This window comes from Ostrea edulis, chromosome 8 (genome assembly GCF_947568905.1).
Source record: "Ostrea edulis chromosome 8, xbOstEdul1.1, whole genome shotgun sequence".
Classification (NCBI taxonomy): domain Eukaryota; kingdom Metazoa; phylum Mollusca; class Bivalvia; order Ostreida; family Ostreidae; genus Ostrea; species Ostrea edulis.
The window spans coordinates 51,749,031-51,775,213 of NC_079171.1; the positions used below are offsets into that span (position 1 = coordinate 51,749,031).

Sequence of the window (26,183 nt, forward strand, 5' to 3'; positions counted from 1 at the left end):
ACCTCCAATTGGCAATAGTGATACTTCAATGTCTGACTGTACAGGAACAAAATTGAAGGAATAATCTAGATTTGCTTTGTCTGTCCTGATCTGGTAGGACTCCTGCCAGGGAGCATAAAGAAGAAACACCGCTGATGTCATCCTAATGTACAAAGTTGTACACAGAGGGCGACTTCACTTAGAACTATTGTACACGGTTAACTGACGTCATCTGTCTAAATTTAACCCAAATTTGCATAAAATCAACTGAACAACAATAGTAAGCACGCATGTTTAGTTCAAAATGGCGCAGTATAAGATGCTTTGCGTTTACATTTTTGAGAGTTTACTGGATGACAGAGAAGACGAATTTTCATACGAATATAGTAACTTCTTACTTCATACAGGAGCTTTTCTCCTCCATGGCACAAAATCTGTATCACCACGAGTAACCGGTTATGTTGAAAATGTTATTCCTTTCTTTTCTACGGATAATTTTCGGTATCATTATCGTATAAGTAAAGAAATGTTCGAGGAAATACTTACCAATATCGGTGCCTACGTTACATCCAACCACGGTGGGAGCATTGAAGGGATTCCTCCATCTAAGCAACTCTTGTATTTATGTGTTACATGGTCAAATAAAGTGACAATGCGTGAAATTGGACATTATTTTGACATAGGACAACCCACAGTGCATGTTGTGTAGAAAAGGGTGAACGGCGCATTCAACGAAAACCTATCAAAGGTAAAGATTACATACTGATAGTATACATAAAATGTAATGCATAGGAACCTGAAATTTTATCAATAAGTTTCATATCCCCACAAGCATTGTTTGATATAGGGGTTTAACTTACTGCTAAACTTTTAGGTGCAAATAGGGGGTACTATTTTTGATCTGTGGCTTTTTTTGCAATTTATTGGTTAAATATCAGGTACCTGTAGCAATTACATGTAAGGGGAAGGTGCATGTTTTTACGTCAGGTGGACTAAATGTTTTAGATCGAAATAGGGCCCCCTGAATCTCTGTGCTGTGATCTACATTGAAGTTTGACAAACACATTCCCCCTTTCAGTGTCTCATCATAATATCATTGTTATAGATCACCTTGGTCGTTCTTTCATTTGTGATTTCTGTAGCACAATGCGATGGGACTGAAAACAGTGAGATTTGTATCGCTGAAGTCTTGAGCAAGGTGCTTTGCTCAAATGAGCTTTTTTTTTTTTTTGCCTTAGCATTCAAGCCAATATTAAGATCTTCATATTTCATCTGCACACACCTATAATTATCATTTCCCCCTGAAATCAAAGATTTTTTAATTTTTACTTTGTAGATCATCCAATGGCCAAATTTTATTGAGCAACAGAGAATCGCACAGGACTTTCAGCTTCAGTCTGGGCTTCCAGACATAATTGGTGCCCTGGATGGGACGCACATCAGATTATCTTCTTGTATTGGTGGAGATAATGACTATATTAACAGGAAGCATTACCCATCGATACAATTCCTGGTGATAATACTTGATATTGTGAAATTTACTACTACATACATATATATATACACACGTATACATATATATATACACACACATATATATTTATTTAAATCATACACTATATTACTTTTAAGAAAATTAATATATAAGACATATAGATATACATTCATATACATAAATTCGATATTTATAATACTATAAGAAATATATATAAATATGGTAGAGATATTTTTCAATAAGCCTGAGGGGAACAGCCTTAAACACACAATGTCCATATTTTCCCCTTCAGGCAGCTTCACTGAAGGACAGACTCCTTCAGATAGTCTGACTATTTTTTTTTATTATCATCACAAAGTCATAGAAATATCATAAAACCATTTATAATTGAAGTTGAAATTCAATGTTTTATAAGTCTCATATTGGTACATTAAGTTTGTTTTTACAAAATAGGAAATGTCATTAATATTTTCTTCTTTATTGTCATATCTTAACTTCATCTTTATTTTATATATGTAATAAGCTGTATATGATAAATGATTTATTGAAGTGGTAGTTTTATTTTCTTCATGAAAAAATCCATTTTAAATTAAATTTCAAATGATTTTCTAATTTCTTCCATATTAATTGTACGTTACTACACTCAAAGATTAAATGTTTTGTGTCTTCGAGTGTTTGGCAATACGGGCATTGATTGGATACATTCTTATTCCATTTGTGAACAGATTTATTATTATTAAGTAGATTTTGTAGGAGTTCGTAATTAAATTCTGCTAATTGCTTGTCTTTGATTTTAGTGATTTTTGACTGATAAATATTTGTTTTGTTTTCTTCAAAATTGAAATTGAAGCTTTTTGCCCAAAATCTCTCACAGTAGGGTTTAATAAAGATTTTATTGATAAATATATCATATATTGTTTTGCTATTTATCAAGTTTAGGGGTATTCTTCTCTTGTTTTCTAATAAAATGTTACTTTGTTTTCTTATATTTATATAGACTCCTTTTGAAGTATCGTGATATTTTTGGACAGGTTTAATAACATTTTTCAGTGTGTTATATTCGCAAATCCAGTTAGACTTGTTGACAAGAATATTAGAAAAATAATTGATATCATGAAAATTTCCGTTTTCATCAAACAGGTCTTTAATGTATAAAATTCCACTTTTTATCCAATCTGTGTAAAAAAGAAGTTTACCATTAAATCGAGTCAAATTGTTTAACCATATAGTTTGCGATAATACTTCAACGTCAGTCATCTCTTTTATTTTATGTGATTTATGTTTGCATTCATTCAATGTACTGAGTACTTCGCAGTAAAATATTGATAAATGATACCTACATGCTAATTATACAAATATATTTTATTTTTTTAATTACAGGTGGTAGTAGATGCTGATTTAATGTTAAGGGAGATATACACAGGCTGGCCGGGATCAACTCACGATGCCCGCGTACTACGAAATTCAAGTCTTTTTACCAATGCTACTGGTGGACAGTACTTTGATTTGAATAGGTACATAATTGCAGACAGTGCATATCCGTTAAAGGCCTGGTTGATCACTCCATTCAAAGACAACGGTCATTTAAACATAAATCAGAGGAGGTTTAATCGAGTTTTGTCATCTGCACGACAAGTAGTAGAGAGGGCTATTGGTCATCTAAAGCAACGGTTTCGGCGACTACAAGAAATAACCATACATGACTCTGATGAGATTGTCAAGACAATAGTATCTGGTTGCATACTGCACAATCTTTGTATCTTGCATCAGGATAGTGTGGAGGATTTCTTAACAAATGATCTGAACAATGGCAATGGTCACCCTAATAATTATCCAAACGTGTACCCTGATGGAAGAGATGGGCTGCAGAGGAGGCAACAACTTGTTCAGGGACTACCATGACCATTTGCCTAGAAATTGCAAAAACAATCATCTGCTCATGGAAATCATCATTGTTTTAGTACAGAATAAAAATGCAAAATGATCAAATTTTGTTTATCAAAGAATATCTTTCTTAGGAACAGTAAAGTTAACAAAATTAAAATTTGAACAACAAAAATAACAAATAACAATACAAAAATCACTTCACTCTCTCTGACACCCAGACAAAATGTCCTATCTCTGATAAACCATTGTCATTTATAGAACTGCAGTTCATCATGATAATACATGTGCATGTGTCAATATAAACAGCAAACGTAGTTTAACTTTAACACATAAAAGTTTATGAACACAAAAATATTCCTTTACTCCTTGTAACCATAAAACAAGAAAGATGAGCCAATGCGCCACATTGCTCACCTGAACAACATTTATCATCACATTCATATTAACAGCGTGCAGGAGAGACATGAAGGTTATACCTACAAAAATTACCTTAATAATAAGAGTGGAGGGCATATTAAACAAACTTCAGTCTTAACTGCATCAGGACCATCTGAACAAACTTAAGGCTACACTATATTCATGATATAAGGATGCTTTTACATAAATTTCACTTTGTGCACATATTGTTTCTGTAAAGATTTTTTTAAAGAACTAATCTAAATAATTAACCAATGTTAAACTTTTAACCCCTATTGTAACTCAATCTTGTTCAAAAGATGGGGGAATGGGGAGGGATGTTTAAAAAAAAATTACATGATAAAATTAACATGAAGCCCATTTGAACCTTTGGCACAGGTAAGGTAAAAATATTTAAGGTACGAGATATGCTTTAGTTGAAAACTGGTTGAAGTAAAAGATTTTAAAAGTTAACAGACAGATGTAAAATTTAGGAGGACAAATGGCAGGCAAACAGTACTTTCAACTCGGGTCAAAAAAAAGTTTTGGCACCCATAGGACATTATAAAGTTCACTTTTGATCATGACTTTTAACCGATCTTTCAAAAATGTCCAGCATTCTGTCAAAGCGTCTGAGTTTTTCTTCCTGGTGCCTCTCCATCTGTTCTCTCATTTCTTTGTTCATATTTTCCATTTTATTCAGCAGGTTTTCTGCAGAGCGCTTTTTAGGTCGAGCGGGTTTATCATCAGTTGTTTCTTTCTTTTTATCTTCTCCATTTACTCCACTGTCAAATGATACCGTTGCTTTTGTTGATGCCTTGTGTCCAAACAAATTATCAAATTCATTTTGGTACTTGAATTCATGTTTCTCATTACCAGTTTTTTTTTATTTAAGTCTATAGTTTCCTTATACTTTCTTTTCAAATTTCTCCATTTATTCAAAATCTGAATTTTAGTAACCTTAATTCCTGCAGCATTCATTTTTTCAAAATTTTTTTGCCATAATGTTTCATGATTCTTATTTCTATGAAAGTCCGCATCCATATCTGTTCTCAGTGAAATAAGCTGCTTTTCCTCACTTTCGCCCCATATGTGAACCTGAAATGAGTTTTAGGTGGATTAGATTTTTCCCACCATCATAATATCAGGTATGATAAGTAAAAAGAGCATTTCGCAGAAACAATATATGTAATGAATTTACTCTGATAATGGCTATGTATAATAGACAACTTTTACAAATCAATACTAAGATCTAAAAGTTCATTGTTTGAAAAAAATATAGCTTATTTATTTATAATACCTCATCTGCAGAAGAAGAAATTTCAATCTCTATCAAAGATATATGGTACTGTTTCTACTTTTAACCATTCATCACATACATAGCTTTACTTAAATGTTTAGCAATATATATAAGCTTACGACATTTAGATTTCTTCTTATTTTTTCTCTTGCTCTTCTTTCCATAGCTATTGTAGTCTTTCAATTTCAAATTAATATTTGATTGAAACTCTTCTGAAGTGAGAAATGTTTTAGGGCCCACTTGAATTAAATTATTTTCTGTACACAGATAAGGAGGGGATGGAGTGAATAAAGATGAGGTAAAACATCTTGTTGAAGCCAAGCATGATGATTGATAAGACCCAGATTAAGATGATTCAGAATAATATATATTGGTATGAGTTTGGGGGCTTAACAGTTCAGAACTTTGTCCCCATCATCCAGGTTATACAGGCTGTAATGTACCTTTTGATCACCATCTTCCATAGGAACAGTCTGTGGCAATGGAATGACATGTTCAGGAACAAGTGCATTTGCAGTCGGGGACTCAGGATCTTGTGTGGTCATGGCAGGTGATTCTGAATGGAGCTGAGACTGGGAGTCGAAAATACGTTTCAGAATGGATTGCTTTGTCTCCGCATCTGAATAACAAAAACATTAATATAAATACAATGCACAAGCTAGAGATGCCATAGGATTTGTTGATTTTGAAGATGTCGGAGGAACATTTGAGACGTGCGCGTGGAGATTTGGTAATTAATTAATTGGTTTTCATAAGGATTTTCCATGTGACACCCATTACTACACCGACATCTCTAGTGAACTTATTGAACACCAGTAGGTTTCGGTGAAGTTATATTCTGTTAGCTAAATTATTAAAAAAGCTGCACACCCAAATCCATCATATTGGTTATTTTTGTGACTTAGCACTAATTTACAACCAACTATTCAAAATGTGCTGTAATTTGGTGAACTAAACACCGAACTCCACCTAAATATTTACTAAGGTGTGAGTTCGGATGTTTGGTGAAAACCAATTCTTGGTTATAAATTAATTCATTTATTATTAGGTTCATTCTCTTATCATTGGGGAGATATTGGTAAGCAAGTGAAATACTATTAGATTAGGGGGTAAAGGAAGTTGGGAATTTATTGTACTTATTTTAATTCTTTCTCATCTATTGTTTTAATTATCATAAATATGTAAATAAATTGTAGAATAGAATCTAATGGTTTTTATTTAGTAAACGAAAATTGAGGTATATTGTTTTACACTGGTGTTTATAATTTTAATTCAAATCTACATCTGGATTTACATACAGTGGAATTTTCGAATTCAGTGGACATATTGTGTTATAAAATAAAATATCAAATAATCTTTGCTTCTAAACCACGTTTCCTATTGAAATCATCTTCGCTAACCAAGGGTGACGCCCCACGGCTTTGAAAAGAGACACACCGTGGAGCGTCACGAAGATGCTTTGACGAGTTCGCCTCGCAACACAATATTTACCGCATTCTGGAATTGTTTTGACACATTGTCCAAGGTTCGTATTTGATGTACATGTAATTGACTTGTTGTTAAGAACATGGAATGTTATCTTGAATAAGTAAGATTTTTTTATATCTTTTTTTTTTATTTCTCATGTCTCGCCCATAATGAGTTTTCCTATCACTAACTACAGAGCACAATTTTCAGTCACTTTACGCAAGCACACATTCTAGTAAATTACAAATATTCCTTTGAATGTCTGTAAAGGATGAAGTGAAATGGCTATATAAAATGGTCCCCAATATATTTACAAAACTGAAAGGTGAAGATAACGAACAGTGATCAATTTTTATGATTCAAACTTATTAACATTTGCACTTTCATGATTTAAATGTTACACGGCGGATAAATTAGCCACAGATGGTAGCTAACTCCGAGTTTAAGCTTGGGGTTTCCTCATTAGTTGAAATTCCCATAGGAATTTGGCCCCGCCCATACTTTTACAGATATATAAATATGAGCGTTAACTGAGAATCGCCGTACGTGACACATTTGTTATGTGACGTATTTCCTTTTTTGTAGTCAAATTTGGACAGATTCTTTAAGTTACCACCCCCCCCCCCCCCAATATTTCTTGAATGAACAGTTGGATAGCTATGGTTGGTATAAAATTCAAATATGTTTAATAGTTCATATTATTCACGTAGATTGTAATTTTTACTCATTTGTTTATACAGCATTTGATCGTCGTATATGGTCACCCCTGCTTTGACCACATGCAGACACCTGTAAAGTACCAAAAATCTAATATTTTCTCGACGTTTAATACACAACAAATTTGAAATAATTAGAAATGTCAAAAATACCCCACGTAAATTAAAAATTTATAATTGGCTAATCTTTCCTTACTAATGAAACAATTTTTATGCGAATATCTTAAATTCCTGCAAAGTTTTATAGTTTTAAAAACTGTACCTAGAGATGCATATTTCACCGCGGAATTTTTTAGAAATCGTGATAATTCCAGGGGAATTCATCACCCTTGTCATATTGTAACCCTTCGCACGAACTAATATTCCTAACAACCAAAGATATAGGGTCGTACAAGGTCATATTCGTGGACTGGGCGATCACCATCATTACCAGTTATTCAGTCTGAGGCTTGACTAATCACGATAGGAAGAACTAAAATGCGTTTGTAATACTTCTACACTGCTTGTCTGCAAAGATGTGCGCAGACACTCTATGTAACAAAAAATACGAATTTGACAACGTACATATGAATAGTACGTTTCACTTTTGTGTAAATTGAAATTTATCCGAATGGAATTGAAATTTCCGCTGTACGCCTATTCCACGACTTTGTGCCTCCAAATAAAAATGAAATTGCATATTGTAAATTGTATTTACCAGCTTAGGTAAAACCTTACATTTTCAAATGTTAACTTAACAGGAAACATAATTTTGACTGATTGATCCCCCTCAGGGAACCTTCTGTCAGAATGCCAGTATGGCAGCCTGAAATACGATACCAGCCGATGCTGATACAAGCAATATCATTCTGGGAGAGGGTCTAATGATGAGGGAAAAAACTCTCTGCATTATTAGGGGAGATTTTCCTTTAAGCGATATACTAGGGCATACATTTTAAGAGGAAATAAATGTGGGGAATTTTGCGAGTCGGTATTATTTTGATGTTATATTAGTGGGTGAGTAAGTAGGTTTTAATGCCTATTTAATTCAGCTCTGTACATTTTACTTGAGGGCGATGTCAGTGTAATCTTGTTATGGCCGCTGAAGGTTATATAAGAGACGTGCACATTCCCGCCACTTGTACTGCTCTGGGTTATTGTAGAAGTCTCTATCGATATTTCATGACAGTCACCGAATTCCTCAAATTGTATAATGGACAGGTTAGTGGACTGAGTGGAACAGTACAATGCATGTCGGCGAATTACAACTTCTCTGTTATATCGACAAATATTTAGTGTGAGCTATTTTGATTTTGTAAATCATTTATCACACATTGTGAGGATCACGTATAAATATGAAGCAACGAATACTGAATCAACGTATTGAGACAAAGTTACACAATATAAGAATAAAAGTGTTTCCATACATCGTACACACAACCTTTATTCTTCTGAATTTAATTACGAGATGAAAAACAACTTGTACATCGGCAAATAATCTGGAGACACGAAGTTCCACAGTATAATAGAGGTCCACTGTTCGTTTCCATACACCGTAAACGGAACCGTCTGGTTTGCTCTATTACCTTTTTTTCTTGATTTAATTGAGATGATTAACAACATGTATGTCGGCGAGTAGTAATCTGAATACTTCTGTAGGCGGAAGATGATTTATGTACTTGTGTAATATTGTGACTTAGGTGGAAATGTAGGCACACGTGGTTGTGTTCTATTGTCTTTGAGTTCTTGAAACAAAAGTTTTGATTTCGTTTCTTAAAGCCCCAAATACGAAGGAATTTCATGCAGTTACTGTATGACCGTCACTGCTTATTTTAAACATAATTTAATTGGTTTGTTATCAGAATCTATCAACAGGTATTTAACTCAGCTGTTCGTATAGAGCAGGCGAGTAACAGAAAAGCCAGCACAGTAACCCTGTACAACACTGTGTATCATTGACAGGGAAAAGTAAAGAACCAACCATTGTTTCAATAAAATTTATAAAATGAATAATTAACAGTACTTATAAAATAAACAGACAGCATTTGCCCAATGATAGGTTTTATTGACGAACTAGATCGTTATAACGACCATAGAATTTGCGAAATGCTGACTTCAATGGAGACTGTTGAAACCCCTGTACCATCAACTTGTTTGTCAGTAGCTTGCCTCGAATTAAAAACAGCATCTCTTTACTGGCAAAATTCTTTTATTTCTATACTCTGGTAAACATCTGTTTCAATAGTTTCTTTTGTGAATATTCAAGGTTATTTTAGGCAGTTTTACATGTCATTGCAAACCAGGCGACCGCTTTCTTAAAACCCATTAATCAGCAGTTGCGAAGAATGATGGCCAGAAAACTGACAACACTGTTATAAATTGACTCTTCAGACGTATTAAGGCCACTATTTACCTCGTTTTACATTGTCGTGTTTTGGACATTTCACTGCTGGAGTTAAAAGCATGATTCCGATTTTTTCAGATATAATTCAACTGAATTCTAGAGAGATGGTCAGGTCCTTTAACATAAGAGATTTTCTTTTCTCTGTCATTCTATCAGCACCCATAGAACTCTGGTAACTGCGAAATCCAAATTGCTTGCTCTAAGAATAATTTCGGATTAGTTTCCAAACCTCATTTTCATGAAAACCCTCCAAAATCTCCAATCTATAATCATCAGAAAATTCTTCCATATTCTCCAGGAGTGAAATATTGAATGAAGTTGGGTATTCAGTGGATTTCAAAGTTCCAGAACATGTTTTCTTATGCTGAGAAATCCTCCTTTCACTATGAACTCGTTTACAAAGAGAGTACATTGTGTTACCTATGATGGGGGACTGCTGGGACTGCTTTTCGGTTTGTTTACTGGGACTGCTTTCTGTCAGGTTGGTACTGTACTATACAAAAACCGCTATGTGGTTTGTCCAATAAAATAGAAGCTTTATGGTAACACATTTAGATATCGCCTTGTCATGGTAATGTGAAGAACTACCACAAAACGTTTGGTGTGCTGAAAATGGATTAAAATCGTCCCATTTATCTGGTTCTGTAGGACACGATTTATAAGTCTGCAATGTAGTTCTAAGCTGTATGAGTCTATGGAGCACCAAATGGACATAAACTTAAACAGTTGAAGATATCTTTAATTAATTTAAAATATCATCTATTCAATTATTGCTCTCATCAATTGAATTAATGCGCGTATATATTGAACTGATAAGAAGAAATGATTTGATGCGCGCATTAATTCAATCATTGCTCTCGTTAATTCAATTGATAAGAGGATCATTTTGGTGGTGATATTGCTCGCAGGAATTAATTTAGAGGTCGATATAAATTATTTGATGATCTCTTTGATTTAATTGAAGATAGATATCTTAAACGTATGTATGACGCTTTTGTATTAATGCGCGGAACAACAATTCAATATAAAAAGATAATTGAGTCAATTGTGAATATGTTGAATCGAAGATGTATGTACCTGTAATCATATGTCTCTAAAAATATTATTGCTCGCATAATATGAATTAATGATGTCGCTATATCAATGGAATGGAGCAATAATTCAATTACTGCACGCATCAATTCGATCAATGTGCTGAATTATTGTTCTCTTCAATTAAATTGCAGCGCACATGAATTTCAATTGTTGATATCATCAATTCATTTAAAGAGAGCAATAATAATGCGCGAAATAATTCAAAATTTATACTAAATTAATGATTTGAGGAGATATTTAATATTGAATTGTTGCGCGCATCAAATGAACTGATGATATCTTCAAATAATTTAAGATATGTTCAATTATTTGGTTTATGTCAACGGAGCTCCATAACATTCTATTACAAAATATCCCCTGTAAAATGGACGTGACCCCGTATTTCAACAAACTTGAATTGGCTTCGCCTAAAGATACTTTGTTGAAAGTTTGTTCAAGGTTAGTAGTTCTGGAAAAGAAGAACTATAGTTTACTACAAAAACAGGATGGTGCTATTTCATTTGAATTGCACCTCTGAATAAAGTTAAACAATGATAAGACAAAACAGGGACCGTCCATCATATTCATGTGATGGGTGATATGGAAAAAGAACAAATACTGTACCAGCAATATTTCTCAGCACACACGATACCAATCAATTTGAAATGTTTTATAAAGAAGCAAGTGGGTAGCTACACGGTATGCACGTGCTTACAAATATTTTCGTTAAATTTTCATTACATATTACGACAAATGTCCTCAGCTTCTGGGGGCTGCCGCCTTCCAGACCCCCTGCTTACAAATATTTCAAACCTACCTACGCCACTGGAAACCGTGACTGTGATTTTTAAGTGAATCAATATTTTGTCCGCATCACTTACAGCATTATCATATCAAATTTCGCCCCCTAACTGACTTAGACTTCAGAATTCCTAAAATCCTGAATTGAGGAAGAAGTATTGTTAACATATATGGCACAAAGCGTGGTATGCATATACTTGATTACTACAACTAAACTAATTGCCTGGGTAGAGGCACTGGTTAGAACAGTGTAAAAAATTATCTCCAGTAAAAGAACTTAAATATATACATGAAACAAATATCGAAATCTAAACACTGCAACTGCCGGTTAAGACACCATTCGCTAAATCTAGAACTTAGAATTTCCATTGAAATTTCTTTTACTACTAGTATTACAATTAAAACAAACTGGCATACACACATCATATTGAAAAAAATGTACTCTTCCAGATCTGATGGCAATTCCGAGTCTGAATCATGTTGAACACTCACAAGAGCACTAGATGAAGTGGAAGTACTGGGTGATTTAAACTGTATGAACTCCTGTTGAGATGGGTTACATTGGTCCAAAAGTACCATGATGCATCTCCAAAACGGCTGGGGGGGAATTCACTGGGTGAAGTGTGATTTTTTTAAACGCTCAGCTATCTCCAGAAAACGACAGGCCTGACGAAATAAATTTGTATGTAATGGTTTTAAGGCATTAGTTGAGGGGATTTTATTTGCCTGGTTGACTGCATCCTTTAAGGTGGCTTGTTCTCCAAGAGCAGCTCTGATCAGCCACCTTAAAGCTCGAACACACTGGTCAACATCAGAGTCAGCTGACACCATCTGGAACATTGCTGGCATGTGCTCCTGGGTGCAATGAGGTCCGACTTTTTTACCTAAGGAGGGACAAGTGGACAACAAGCAGTATTCTGAATATTGAGAGATTTGATTTGCTTGAAGGTTGCTCTATATTAACTGTCACTGATAAAGTTCTTTTATTCGATACAAGTTTTCGAAATGTAGCACTCTCACCGCTAGTTGTTGCAGGAGAAAGAGTGGATACTCCCCCATCTGTGTTGGTGGTCGGACATTTGTTCCTCTTAAATTATCCCTTTGTCTTGACTTAGAGGATTGATGCATAGATGATGGATTTTTAAAGGATTTTTCATCAAGTCTCCTAAAATAAATTCTAGAAACAGTCTCAGAAGACTGACTGCCTTCCACAGGACAGCGGTTTGTTCAAGCTCCATCTCTTTTTTTCCATCGTGAGAATTCCTGTCATGAACTGGAACGGATGCAGCAGATGTGGGGAAAAAAGCTGCTTCTTCCACCTTCTTCATCTGTGTTTCAGTCACAGACACAGTCGAGTTTTCGGTTTTTGTTGAAGTCATCTCTTCTCTTTTTTCTCTGCTGCATTTTCGCGAACAATTTGTAAACTTGGGGCAGTCTTCAGACGTATGTCGCGCGATGGTTCGGCAGCATAGGCTGATTAAACTTTCTTGATTTTATAAATTTCTTGCCATCCAAAGAAGGCAGGTTCTCATCTATCCAATCTTCTGTCATGTCACACTGGCAGTTCCGGCGGAAGTCCCTAATCCAGTGCTGAAGACCCTTCTTCCTGGCAACTTCGCACTGCAAAATAGCAGCCCACTTGAAGTCTTCATTTGGGAGCGGTATGATTCCCATATATAAACTCCTTGTATCCACAAGGATCTGGCAATGGCTTAGACGCTTAACACTGGAAAAGACATCTCCGTGCAGTTTGAGGATAGAGAAGGTGTTGCATTGCCTCTTCTCAGAACTTTTGCTGGGGTATATCATTGTGGGGTTTTTCAAAATTGGCCATTTTAAATCTAATAAAAACAGAAAAATGAACAACAAATACAATTGAATCAACAAGGTTTGTTGCTGTTGCGCTCTCCTTATCGCTCACAAGTTATGAAATACTTATATTCTTGATCTGAATAAGAGTATAATTGAAAAGAAATGCCCTTCTTAAAGCAGTCCCGGGTTACACCAAGTTATAATCCATTGTTTCATATACACAGAACTAGTTAGTCCTTTAAGCAGTGATAAAATTCTGATAAATCATGACAACATATTACGGAATTTTCCATATTGAAAACTCAAGCATTTGTGGATTTTTCAAGTATTTCGATTTGTACCATCTGACTACTTAAGTTTAAGGAATAGGAGAGGGAATCGTCTCAAAAGTCATTATAAACGATCAATGCCTATCATTGTTATTTATTCTGATCATTTGTTTAAGTGAAATCTTCAAAATGGTATACCAAATAAAGAAGTAAACATCATGTCTTGACAATTTTATTGAGAAGAAAAAATCTTAGACCCTGCCAGCGGCCCTCTGGAACTATTACTGATACTAACTGGGTTGAAGAGTGACGATATGATAATTTAATTTCACAAGACATTTTTTCAATGTCACAATCATCACATTTCTGGACGTGTGATTTATCCACTTACAATTAAACCACCATTAAGTTCTGTAACAGTGCCCTCCTCGTCTTACATTCAGTAAAGTAAGACATGTTATCACGTTCCTCAGTTTGCAAAATGAGTTTTGATCTTTTGGTGAATACGCATTGTTTTTCACAATATCTTTTTATGTATATTCTTAGATTTCTTCTCTATTCATGGTTGGGAAGACGTTTAGGATCACGGGATTCATTTTGTCATCTCATTAAAATGACCCCCTGTGGTGAATTAACAAATAATGATTTCCATCGTACGTAAAGAAATTTTCTTATTAAATTTTGTCACAAAAAGTGATTTGTTTTCTTACTTTAGCATCTGAGTGGCAAATATGGAGTTACTCACTTATATTATCAATGACCACAATTCAAGCTTCAGACCACTTTTTATGTCACCTTCAGAGTCTTATGGCATCCCATTTACTGCTGTGCTTAGTAACTTTATTCCCTTTACCCAGAACATGTCATCACAGCATTTGTTTTCCCTCCTTTTATACGTTAGTTTTAAAATGAATGGTAAATCACACCATCTTAGATCTAACATATTAAGCATTTCCACCATTTGATAGTTAATCCTGCAGTTGTTACAAACTCCATGAACACAACTTCTTTACAGGAGACTCTACTTGTTTAAGAATCATCAAAGAATGTGAGATGTTTGATCGTATGGGGGCTTTAATGAATATGTGAAGGTATGTTTGGACACAATGGAAAATTTCTTCTATTACATTTGTGAGCGGACAGGAATACAACAATACAAGGCCTTCACCTTGCGCAGTTTTGTGCCAAACATATTTCAATTAGTTAATTGCCGTGAAATGGCTGAGATATGGCCAAAACGGCGTAAAACCTCAATCAACAGTTCAGCTGCTAGGTAATTGGGGGTTGTCGGGAAAACTCAAACACTCACAACCAAACACTGTTCAAATACTTTACCGACGTAAAATGGCTGAAATATTACCAACACAGTGTAAGACCGTAATCAATCAATCATCAATCCGCTGAGCTGATACTGTATTATTTTAATGATGTACAAAATACGAATAAGCATGGAACATAACTTTCGTCAGTTTTCTAATGAGCCAAAAATGCATCAGCTTCAGTTCTCAAATGGAAAAGAGAGTGTGTATGTTAGACATAAAAATCCTCCTCATACAATCTGCCACATTGTCGTGCAAAGTAAACGATGTGCATGATTTGATTAATGCAAAGCAAAGACTTCATTTACAAGAATGGTTATTGCTACACAAAGACACATACATGGTTGTGCAAGTTATGTTTTAAAACACCTTTTAACACAAATTACCCTGTGTATAGGAAAAACTGGCGGAACTCAGTAGCTTTCCACCTATTCCCTTCTAGACTTTCTAGCAAATTCTACATTTAGTTAGAGCTAACGGTGAACGCACGCAGAGCGAACGCTGAACTGAATTTGGTGAACGGTGAGCTTAAGCTGAATGCAAAGTGGACGACGACCACAAGATGGGCTATTCATTCGGAATATTTCGAATTTCCCCCCTTGGATTGTACTTATTTAATAATTAGACTGAACGATAGAATAAACAGTCACTGTCTCAGTGAATAAACATGGATGTGTACAATTGTAAAGTCCAATAAAAATGCCATACAGCAAGAGTTTTGGGGAATTCAAAGTCTTGTCCCTCAATGGTATCCCAAATATATGGGATCTTTCTCTCCATATTACAATTAAAAGGATATTTTATATCCGTTCTTTTTAATATTAACTTAAACCATAACAACTAAATCTAAGATCCTTTGAAGTTTACCTGCGCTATTCTGATTGCTGGGTGTCTTTTTTGTTACCTTCAATGTAAACAAACTCACAACTTGCTGGGTATGTAATTTTGGTATGAAAATGCTCATTAATAACTGTACTACATGATATGAAAGTAAAATTTCTGAGAAGTTTACTTTAAGGAAGCAGGGTCAGGTCAAAGGTAGGGTCAGGTCAAAGGTGAGTAATTTTGGTAAGACCATATAACCAAAGTTAATAGAGTGGTACAACCTGCAGCGAGGCAATCCGGGAGGTAAATGTTTACATATACGTGTTTGGTGTACTTTTTAAAATCGAAATGGGGAGTCTGGGTTATTACATAGACATGCTATTAAACAATGGATGCCACGTGGCGAGAAGAGGAAATGTGTTGTTTTATTAGAGAAGGTAGATAGAGGTAGGGTCAATGGGTTGGGGTGTAATTTTTATGATGTTAACTTAGCTACAAACAGACGCGGTAGTGGGTATATATGGCAGAGTTAAAATAACATTTGCAGAGGGTACATGTAAAATTTTATTGTCACAAAGGCCCATGTACATGCCACATACAAATGCATTACACATTCCACATCATACACATGTATCACACATATGTCACAACAGTCATTAATTAATTCACTTCATTTAAGTTTAGAAGCACCACACATAAATAACGAAAGACACACATGTACACATTTAATACCCAAAGTTTGTCTGAAGCACCCGGATATTCAGATTGGCTTTTTGAGAGTTAGATAGAGGTATGTCAAATTTCACTCGACATTAAATTGTACGGCAAGACAGTCATGTTTCTGCTTACTGTAGGAGTATTCATTACTTCTCCTTAAGCTACACTGTTGTAAGGGGGATCACCCATGCCCTGTTTGAGTCTCGGTCCCTCTCTGGAAATATAGATCGAATTTCTCTCTCACTTGTCTCCTGGTGCATAGGTCTTAGATCTTTTCCTCTGTTTGCTGTGTTCGTACAGCTCTTGTATCCTCTTCAGTTGCGGCGTAATACGAGTGTCCCCAGTAATTGATGAACCGAGTGCAGTACACTTGAGGGCAGTCGATATTTCAGGTCCATGGTTCATCCGGGGTATAGATGAGAAAATATGAGGCTCAAAGATCCGAGAACAGGTAACATTCTTTGGGTTGGATTTTGAATACTCGCAATGTAGGCCCTCGGCATTCTGAGTGTTGGTCCTATATCTGATAGCTATCAGTGTTGACAGGCTAAATCGGAAGTTTATGAGCTGACGTAAGGTTTACTCACCGTCGTCCGTCTGGATAAGTGTTCTGGCATAGTTTGGGAGGTAGTCTTTGGTCCAGTGTCTTTCGGGTGTACCGCAGACGAGAGAATGTTCGTCACAGGTCTTGCCACATCTGCCCGAATAGCAGTGTATTATGACATCCTTGGTATAACTCAGAGTGCTGACTAGCTTTTCAGTGTCACCTCGGAACTTCGTCAATGCTATATCGTATTCTGCGGTGTATCTCTTCATGAAGTCAACTGAAAATTTTCTTTTAAACACACCTTCCAAGAGGTGGCAAAAGCGTGTTTGGATTTCTCTCTATACAGTTTTAAACAAGTAAGCAAAAATAAGACGCCTTTAAAAATCCTTGTATTTTGGCAATCCTGTGCTACAGATAATGGCGAGACATTAGTAGTAAGGGGGGTAGTCTGAGGGCACTTTATGGTCACCCCTCATAGGGCCGTCTGGGGGCACCCCCTCTTAGGGCCGTTTGAGGGCACCTCTCAAAGGGTCGTCTGAGCGCACCTTTAATAGGGCCGTCTGCGGGCATTTTAAAGACAACCGTGACTTCTAGGGCCGTCTGAGGTCACCTCTCCTAAGACCGCCTGTACCCATAAGATAATGGCTTGTAACTATTTTTTTTATTAAACACTTGCATGGCTTTCTACTTGTAATTATTCCAGTTTAGTTCTACAACTACCCGAGATATCATTACTATAAAAAGTCCAAACTTTTTCAAATTTTTTCAGTCTAGTCTTGGTAAACGAAGAGGGAGTGTTGTCATATTGGATTAGTAAGTAGTACATAGTAATACACAACTTGTTTCTTGTTTCGACATTAATTATTGCGATAAAGAAAACTTTCAATACCAACATCGATAACAACAACAAAAAATTCTATAGTCTATTAATAAAGTTTTAATTTTTCAATATCAATTGTAAATGTACATGATTTCACATGTAATATGATAAAATGATCCGTGGACACATTGAAATGAACCACAACTTATCAGTACAAAATATATAAAAAAAAAAAAAAAAAAAGAAAGAAGATATTTCACTGCCAGTTCTCTTTACTTCCATTTTTTCAAGTAATCTTGGACATAGTTCACAAGCATGGAACTTTGAAGTAGATCAACTCCAAGAGAGTCAGTTAATTCGGACAGTGCTCCCAACTCCTCTTTTAAAGGATATTGGGAGTCTTCATACGCAGGGCTGCATGTCACCTGAGCATATCCTGATGACGCTGGGGTATTCATAAATAGAGCCTGAAGTGGAGTCAAGGTGTGATCAGGTGAAGGAAGGAAAGGATATTGTTTCACAGGGACATATCCTGGTGATCCTTGACACGCTGGAGTATATTCTGGTGACGCTGGGCTATACCCTGGTGACGCTGGGCTATACCTTAGTGACGCTGGGCTATATCCTGATACTGTTGAGGTATATCTAGGTGTCAACGATCCTAGGGTGAACGTAGACCTGGTACTAGTTCTCTTTTCCAGGGCTTCATATTTTCCAGGGTTTTCCCGTCTGTAATTAAAGAACAAAACATAAACATACTAGAACTAATCTGTTAAGAAAATGGTGAGAAAAAATGTTTAAGTCTTTAATGGTAAATAGAGGTCTACATTTAAATTCTAAGACTTTAAACTATAGAGTGATTCTGTTTTCAAGATAATTATTGTATCATTCTTTTTTTCGTATCAAAGGCCGACAGGTACATTTAACTTATGAAAACAACTATACCTAAATCTTGTCAGCTGTGGATCCTCTTCATTTGTCTGTTGTGTGAAACTGCTTTGTCCCTTTTGTTTTGCCATTTTCCTTTTTTTTTAAAAATACAAATTAAAAAAAGTTTACAAGTTAAGCTTACAATTTAAACAAATTAACGAGAGAGAGAGTATTCTTTAGAATTTACCTTTGAGTTAAAATTATTGAGTCCTCTGACTCAATCAGTTTTTTTCTTTTTCCTCCTTTTTACTGGCTCGTCATATCTTGGGTCAGGCAGTTGGAGGTCTTGGGGGAATTCCTAGTTAAACAGAAATTTAAAGACATTTGGTAAAAGAAAATAAAGCAAATATATAATAATTTGAAATAAACGAATAAACAAGTACGCAAGTTAACTCACGACCCCCGCCTACATTTTACACCCATTTAATTCAATACTAATTGTGATTTGGCCATAAAATCTCCGGTTAATGCAAAGAAGGGTTCAATGGTAATTGATTTATAATTTTGATACAAGTGTTAAATAGTTAATTACTTTTGTTATCAGCTGTTTTTATAGAGGGGTAGACGGCGTTTTCCATTGAATTGGGTCAAACTGAAAGTCAAGCGAAGTCAAGTACATTTTACGGTTTCTAAGTCACACATTAATATGTAAATAAAGATCAAAGTCAGTAAATCATTAGACAAAGTAGGGAACAGTTAAATGTACAGTCAAGGTACAAATCAGGTCAAGGACATAACATCAAGGTCATACGGGTTGAGTTTACAGTCATTTTTTCTGAATTGGGTCATGGATCAGTATGAAGGTCACATTCAAGGACAATTGCTAGGTGTTATAAATTAAAATCCAGGTTTTACCTTTCCAGACTAAAATGTTCCAAACACCAGAGACGCTTTAGTAAGTAAGTACAAGTGTTCGTCATTTTCTCTATTTTACATCTTCAATATAAACATATATCGCAGATTCACAAATTTATAAGGGAGAAATTGAGCAGTATTTACAGAACTTACGAACATAAAGAATCTTCATATGTTTTGACAGAATCGATGTTATGAAGTTCACAACTCAAAGTTCCGATTCATCACAAAATCGAAGATCAGATAAATCCTGTATATCGTTAAGTGTAACTGTGCATAACTTTCAAGCTCGTAATTCAACATTTAATTAAGATCCGAGATTTACAGAAGCGTAAAGGAACCTTAAATTGTTGTTGTTCACTATTTGTGTTATAACACAATTGTCGTTTAAAATTTCTTACATTAACCGTTTATATAGCACTGAGCAATATTGAACCTTCATTTATATCAACATATATCATAATATTAGATTATGGCAACTTTTTTTTATTCGACTCGTTGAGAAATATTTTTATATCGATGAAACTGAAACTATGATATTGTCTTTCTATAAAATCAATATCGCAGTGAAGTTGTAAAGTTTATATAATATCATATGTTGATTTTAAAAAAAGGGGGGGGGGGCGTAGAATTGCTTTGCAAAGAGGTTACGGCGAGAAATCTTGACAAAAATTGCGTAATAACACAAGTAAATAGTATACAACAATAAATCCAACAATTAACAAGAATAACTAAATAAAAAAAGAATACTGGTATTTTTTAATCTGAATTCCAATGTTAAACAACTTCAAAAGAGAATGTAATTGGAAAGTTCGTGCATACCGTCAATCATCAACACTAAATTCCAGTAAAAATTAACACTATCTACATTTTGAAGATAATCCTCATCATTTACAAAGTTTGCTGACGTAGTCGGATAAAATGTTTGCTGAATGAACTCTCTTAGGACAAAGTCTGGAGGGGTATTCTGCGTTTACAGTTTTTGCGCACAAAGTCTTTAATATATGTCACCAGGAAGGTCGTTTGAGCCAGATCTGCCTGTATACAGTTGATTAACTCATTTACCGCCTCAAATTCCTCGTAAAGGGGTGGGGCTGACTTTTCTTCCCGCTTTTCAGGAGTCGCACAGCGTGTGCTAAGTGCCTCAAATGTTTTGGCATTATGTTTTGTGTATAAAATAAAACAGCAATGTTAAGTAAAACGAATTCTAGAAAAATTATATGTAGATGTTTATATCTTACTGCATTAAAAAATACAAGTAATACATACATGTACTAACTACCTCTGTCAAAAGGTAATTTAAGAAAAAGGTTTTTTTTTAATATCGTTGCTTACCTAAATGTGTTCAAGATGGCTTGTTCCTTATCTCGCTGGTGGCGCGGATCAGTGGAAATTACTGTCTGATGGTGATGTGTTTTTAAAGACTTCTTGCTTGTAGCATTGTCTTTCCTGTAAAATAAATTTTTAAAAAAGAATATGATAATGATATAAAAAAAAATGTTTCCAGAAGAACAAAAAATCATGTAACATCCCTAGAAAAAACGAACAAAGTAATCAAATGTTAAAATATATTTTTAAAATGCACAAAATTTTATGCAAAATGATATTAATATATGTTACCTAAGTAGAGATAAAAGGATGGAGTCCTCTGTTTCATCAAGGCGCCTTTTTCTGGTTCCATTACTGTTGTCAGATTGAAGGGGTTTTTGTTGGTGAAGCATGACTGGAAGTTTGGTCTGTTCATGGAGGGTAGGAAGTGACTGTCTTTGTTTGAGCAGACAAGGAGGAAGGAGATGTCGTCTGACTTAGAAAATCCTGTGTTGTTCCATCATTTCCAGTTAATGATAAGTAGGGATCTAATGGGGAATATTGTGATTCTAAAATTGGAAGTGCCCAATCAACCCCTAAGTCAAACCATTCTTTTTCAAAATCACCAAATGATGGACTCGGTGTGCGTTTTTCATCCCTATATGATAAAAGAGAGATATATATTGACACGTTCTTCTATATATATATACAATTTGAAAAGAAAATGATGATTTCAATAAAAACTTAAAATTGAAATTAATTATAGCAATAATCTTTTTTTTAGATAAATAAAGTAGGACTGCTGTTGTTACAAGAATGTTTTTTTAAGCAAACATAAGTAAAGATCAATACAAATCTTTTATGTAAATTTGAAGAAAAAAATATCACCAATGAAAAGTCGAACTGTACACTGTATAATGGAAAGTAAACTAACATGCTTCGTACAATTAATATTATTAAACTTAAACATGATCTCGATATTTGGGAACAGTTTGCATAAAAAAATACTAGATTCTCCAAAGTAACCAAAAAAAAAAAAAAACTTCGGACAAAAAAACTTTTGAGAGTTTTAATTTAAAATTACCAATCATTTTTTTTTATTGATGTTAAAAGTTTTAATTCAAAATTATAATAGAATTTTAATCTCCATCAGTTAAAAAAAAACCCTCCTAAATGGTATAAGACAAATCATATACTTACAAAATTTCTAGAAATGTCTCTGCCATGACCACAATTCTACAGTCTGGTAGAATTCTAGAGTAGTATGTATTCATTTTGTACCAAATGGTGAGAAAATGTCATATATATACTTTAGCAGGTTTAGTGGGTATGTATTAGGGGAGTGATGGATGCTTCAAGGGAAAAAAAGAAATCCTTTTATGGATATGGTCTATGATGGATTTTGAAAAAACAAATAAAGTTGGTCAAACACTCGACCCCACCCCCTATTGAAATCAAAGCGTTATCCTAATTTGAACACTCTTTTGAAAAGACGCGCGTTGACCTCGTTCCCATTATTTTGCAAACACGTGTTTTTCTACAAATGTGTTTAAGATAGTATAAATTAACCTGTTTAATTTTGTTATCATTGTACTTTCAATGTCCATGACTGTATGTACCGACATGGTAATTGTCAATAAACGTTATCTTATCTTATAATTGAAAAAAAAATCAATTGAATGTGTTTAAGCTTTACCGAGAATATGGTACATATACCTCAATTAAAATGAAAATGAAAAAAACCAAGCTGTTTGAGTTTGACATGATTTAGAAAATATGCTACAATTATTATTAAGCAGTTTTTGATATTTCCAATTATTTTAATTTTAAACTTGATTTCTGACCACAGTGATGATTTTGAGCAGTATACACTGTAGATTACACAGCGTCAGTATATTTCGGTACATTAAAATAGAATCTCATCACGTTAAAAAGAAAAATGAATAGTTGGGTCAAATTGGAGAGAGAGAGAGAGATCAATTATTTTATTAGACTGGTAATCATAAAAACAACCTATGAAAAAGTATAGTAAATAGACATGAATCGATTGGTCATCAATATCTGATATATCATAATCTAACAGAAATCAATTCCATTTTAAGAGAGGTTTTTATTAAGGTTACATGCATAAATTGGTCTTTTATTTTTTAAAAAGTCAATGGAGGTATTGAAATCTCTCTCTCTCTCTCTCAATGTTTAATCATGTGACCAGCACTGATCAAACTGCACGTGCACTATTCGCGCCACTAATCAGAAATCCAAAATGGAAGTCGGAGTGTTCTTGGCGTGGTTATGGACAGTCACATTGGTGTCACTGCTTTCATTTAACTCAGTCTTTTGCCACAGTATTATGAAATGCAAAGAATGTCTACAGAATTTCGGAATATACAAATGCAACGATCCTCTCTTTGCATCTTGCGTGGCCATTCGAGGAGGACCTGTTATGAGAGAAATACAACTCTTTCGTTGTGATGTTAAAATTGTCAGGATGGACTGGTCCCTGTATCCGCTTGACCCAGCTATTCTACTTCGTGACCGGTGCAACAACATCTGTACAGGTGAGTACACAGGCAGTTATATGATATATAATATTGCGTGAATATCAATATGTAGGTCATAAATGCTTCCAAAATCGGATTGAATCGATAGCATCGAGTAAACCATTTCGTAACTTGGTATTCGTATTATCGTATATATGCATGTTATATTGATGTTGTTACTTTTTTTAATTAACCATGTACGTGCACGTGTTTATTTGAATGGAAACCGTGGGAAAAGAACTGAAAGAGGTTACCCACGTGATCACAGGGTCCAATAGAAAGACTACAAATTTACCATGGAATGTTACTTTTCTATACACATGGCGTAAAATGGAACAGCCTGATATGATGTAAACAATATTTAACGCTAACGTTATATAGGATTAATACTCAAGAAAAACGTTTTACTTTGGCCATCAAGAACCGATATTGGTTGTTTCTTTTCGATTATGAGTAACTACGTGTATGTGGTAAAAAAATTCGTAAGTTATTTGCTAAAATCTATTTTACAAGGGAATTAAGATGTTGGAAAACTTGAATTATTCTATAGTTTTCATCTCGTAGTTAAGATTGAATATTATTGCTCATTTGGGATTTCATTAAATAAAAGTAATCTAAAGACGTATTTAAAAAAAAATATATAATCAAAGCGTTGAACATTTTTTTAAAGTAGCATAATCTGTATCTTTTGAATTGTTTTACACTGTGATTTCTTTCAGGAAATCAAATATATAAACTGTAAACATGCGAACCACGATATCAGCTCGGTCAAAATGTAAATGTAAACAACAAGCGAGAAATAAGCCTCCAAAGACAACGTGTCTACAACGTGATAATTCTATAAATGGAAAGAGGATAAACGTCATAGTCACGCGGTCTCCTTATATGGCAGTAGAAGATGCCAGCCACATCATAACATTACAGGTCTTATCTTTCCTAAATTCCCTCCATCTGCTTATCTGGTCTCCTAAATATATTCTCGAGCTTGTGGATCTTTCTTTTCTTCGCTGTTTTCTTTGTCAATCTGTCAGAATACGCGTTCTCCCACCGCGACCTGGCTTCGAATCCGCCATCGCGACACAATAATACAGTACTGCGCATGCGTACATACACGTGTTGATCCCACGTGAGTCTGTTATTTTGTTAGGTTAATAATATTATAAATAATTAGAAACAAGTGCTTTGTACTTGTGTATCTTTTTACTTTCAACGTTGTAATTAGGTATGAAGGCATAACTTTATTAAATGTATGCATAGAAAACAAGAGGCCCAGGGGCATTATAGGTCACCTGAGTATCATGTAACAACCTTCCAATGTTTGAATTAGGTTTGTGTTTCAATATAAGAATTTTACTTTTGGATGGAAGAAACATTGAATAGCTATGTGGTCAGCCCCGCCTATGCACCAGAACCCCTGACCCAGGGGCCATAAATTTCAGTTTTGAAAGAAGCATCCGTGATCATCATTATCATACTATTAGTTTGTCTACTTAATACCCAGCAGCAGAAGAGAAGATAATGCATTTTCACTATATGATCAATAGGGCCCCACCCTAATACCAGAACCCCTGACCCAGGGGCCATGAATTTCACAATTTTGAAAGAGGCATCCTTGCTCATCATAACCATGCTATTGGTTTGTCTACTTAATACCCAAGGACAGAGAAGAAGATTTTCAAAGAAATAATGCATTTTCACTATATGACTTATAGAGCCCCACCCTAGCACCAGAACCCCTGATCCAGGGGCCATGAATTTCACAATTTTTAACAAGAGGTACTGTGACCAATGCTCACTAAGAATACCCCCCGCTTACCCCAATCTCCCAAAGGGTGTTGGTATTAGGTATAAACTACCTCTTTTCTGAGTGTTGCTACTTCGATGTCCAGTGCGCATGACCTTCGACCTTTTGACCCCAAAATCTATAGGGAACATCTGCATCCCATAGGTAGTCCATATGTATGATATGGTGACTGTAGGTGGAAAGGATAACACTTTAGAGCCCGGAAACCATATTGCTACTTCGATGTCCAGTGTGCTTGACCTTTGACCCCAAAATCGATAGGGAACATCTTCATCCCATGGGTAGTCCATATATATGATATGGTGACGGTAGGTGGAAAGCATAATGCTTTAGAGCCCGGAAACCATTACGTCTACAGACGGACGGACGGACAACCCGATTCCAGTATACCCCCCACAAGTTGTTGCGGGGGGTATAAAGAGTCATCCTTGCTCATCATTACCATGCTATTAGTTTGTCTACTTAATACCCAGATACAGAGAAGATTTTCAAAGAATTTCTACATTTTCACTATATGACCAATAGAGCCCCACCCTAACACAAGAACCCCTGCCCCAGGGGCCATGAATTTCACAATTTTGGTAGAGGGCTCAACGCTCATTATAATTATGCCCACAGTTTGGCTTCTTGATGTCCAGGAGTAAAGAAGAAGATTTTTTAAAATTATAATCATTTTGATAGTTTCCCCCCACCCCTCAAGCCCCAGGGGGGCAGGGACCACGAATTTCACAATTTTTGTTCCCCTCCACCCACAAATGCTATATGCCAAAATTGGTTGAAATTGGTTCAGGGGTTTCAGAGAAGAAGCTGAACATGTTCAAATGTTAACGCACGACGACGGACAAAAACAGATAGCAATAGGTCACCTGAATGAATTCAGGTGACCTAAAAATGCGAAATATTTAAGTTTTCATAAAAATACAGATTATGCTACTTTAA

General features: G+C 35.1%; 1 protein-coding gene and 2 pseudogenes across 1 annotated transcript; 1 reads left to right on the plus strand and 2 right to left on the minus strand.

The window, feature by feature from the left end:
* Nucleotides 1-283: 283 nt before the first annotated feature.
* LOC130049178 (putative nuclease HARBI1) lies at nt 284-3,472 on the plus strand (annotated as a pseudogene).
* Nucleotides 3,473-3,513: 41 nt separating this feature from the next.
* LOC130049179 (uncharacterized) lies at nt 3,514-6,892 on the minus strand (annotated as a pseudogene).
* A 1,206-nt stretch (nt 6,893-8,098) lies between these two features.
* LOC130049740 (DNA-directed RNA polymerase II subunit RPB1-like) lies at nt 8,099-19,149 on the minus strand. Its single transcript, XM_056147698.1, has 2 exons — nt 18,753-19,149; nt 8,099-18,536 (listed from the first exon to the last, which is right to left on the minus strand). Exons 1-2 carry the CDS (start codon nt 18,824-18,826, stop codon nt 18,080-18,082), a joined length of 531 nt encoding a protein of 176 aa, XP_056003673.1. The 5' UTR covers nt 18,827-19,149; the 3' UTR covers nt 8,099-18,079.
* Nucleotides 19,150-26,183: the final 7,034 nt, after the last annotated feature.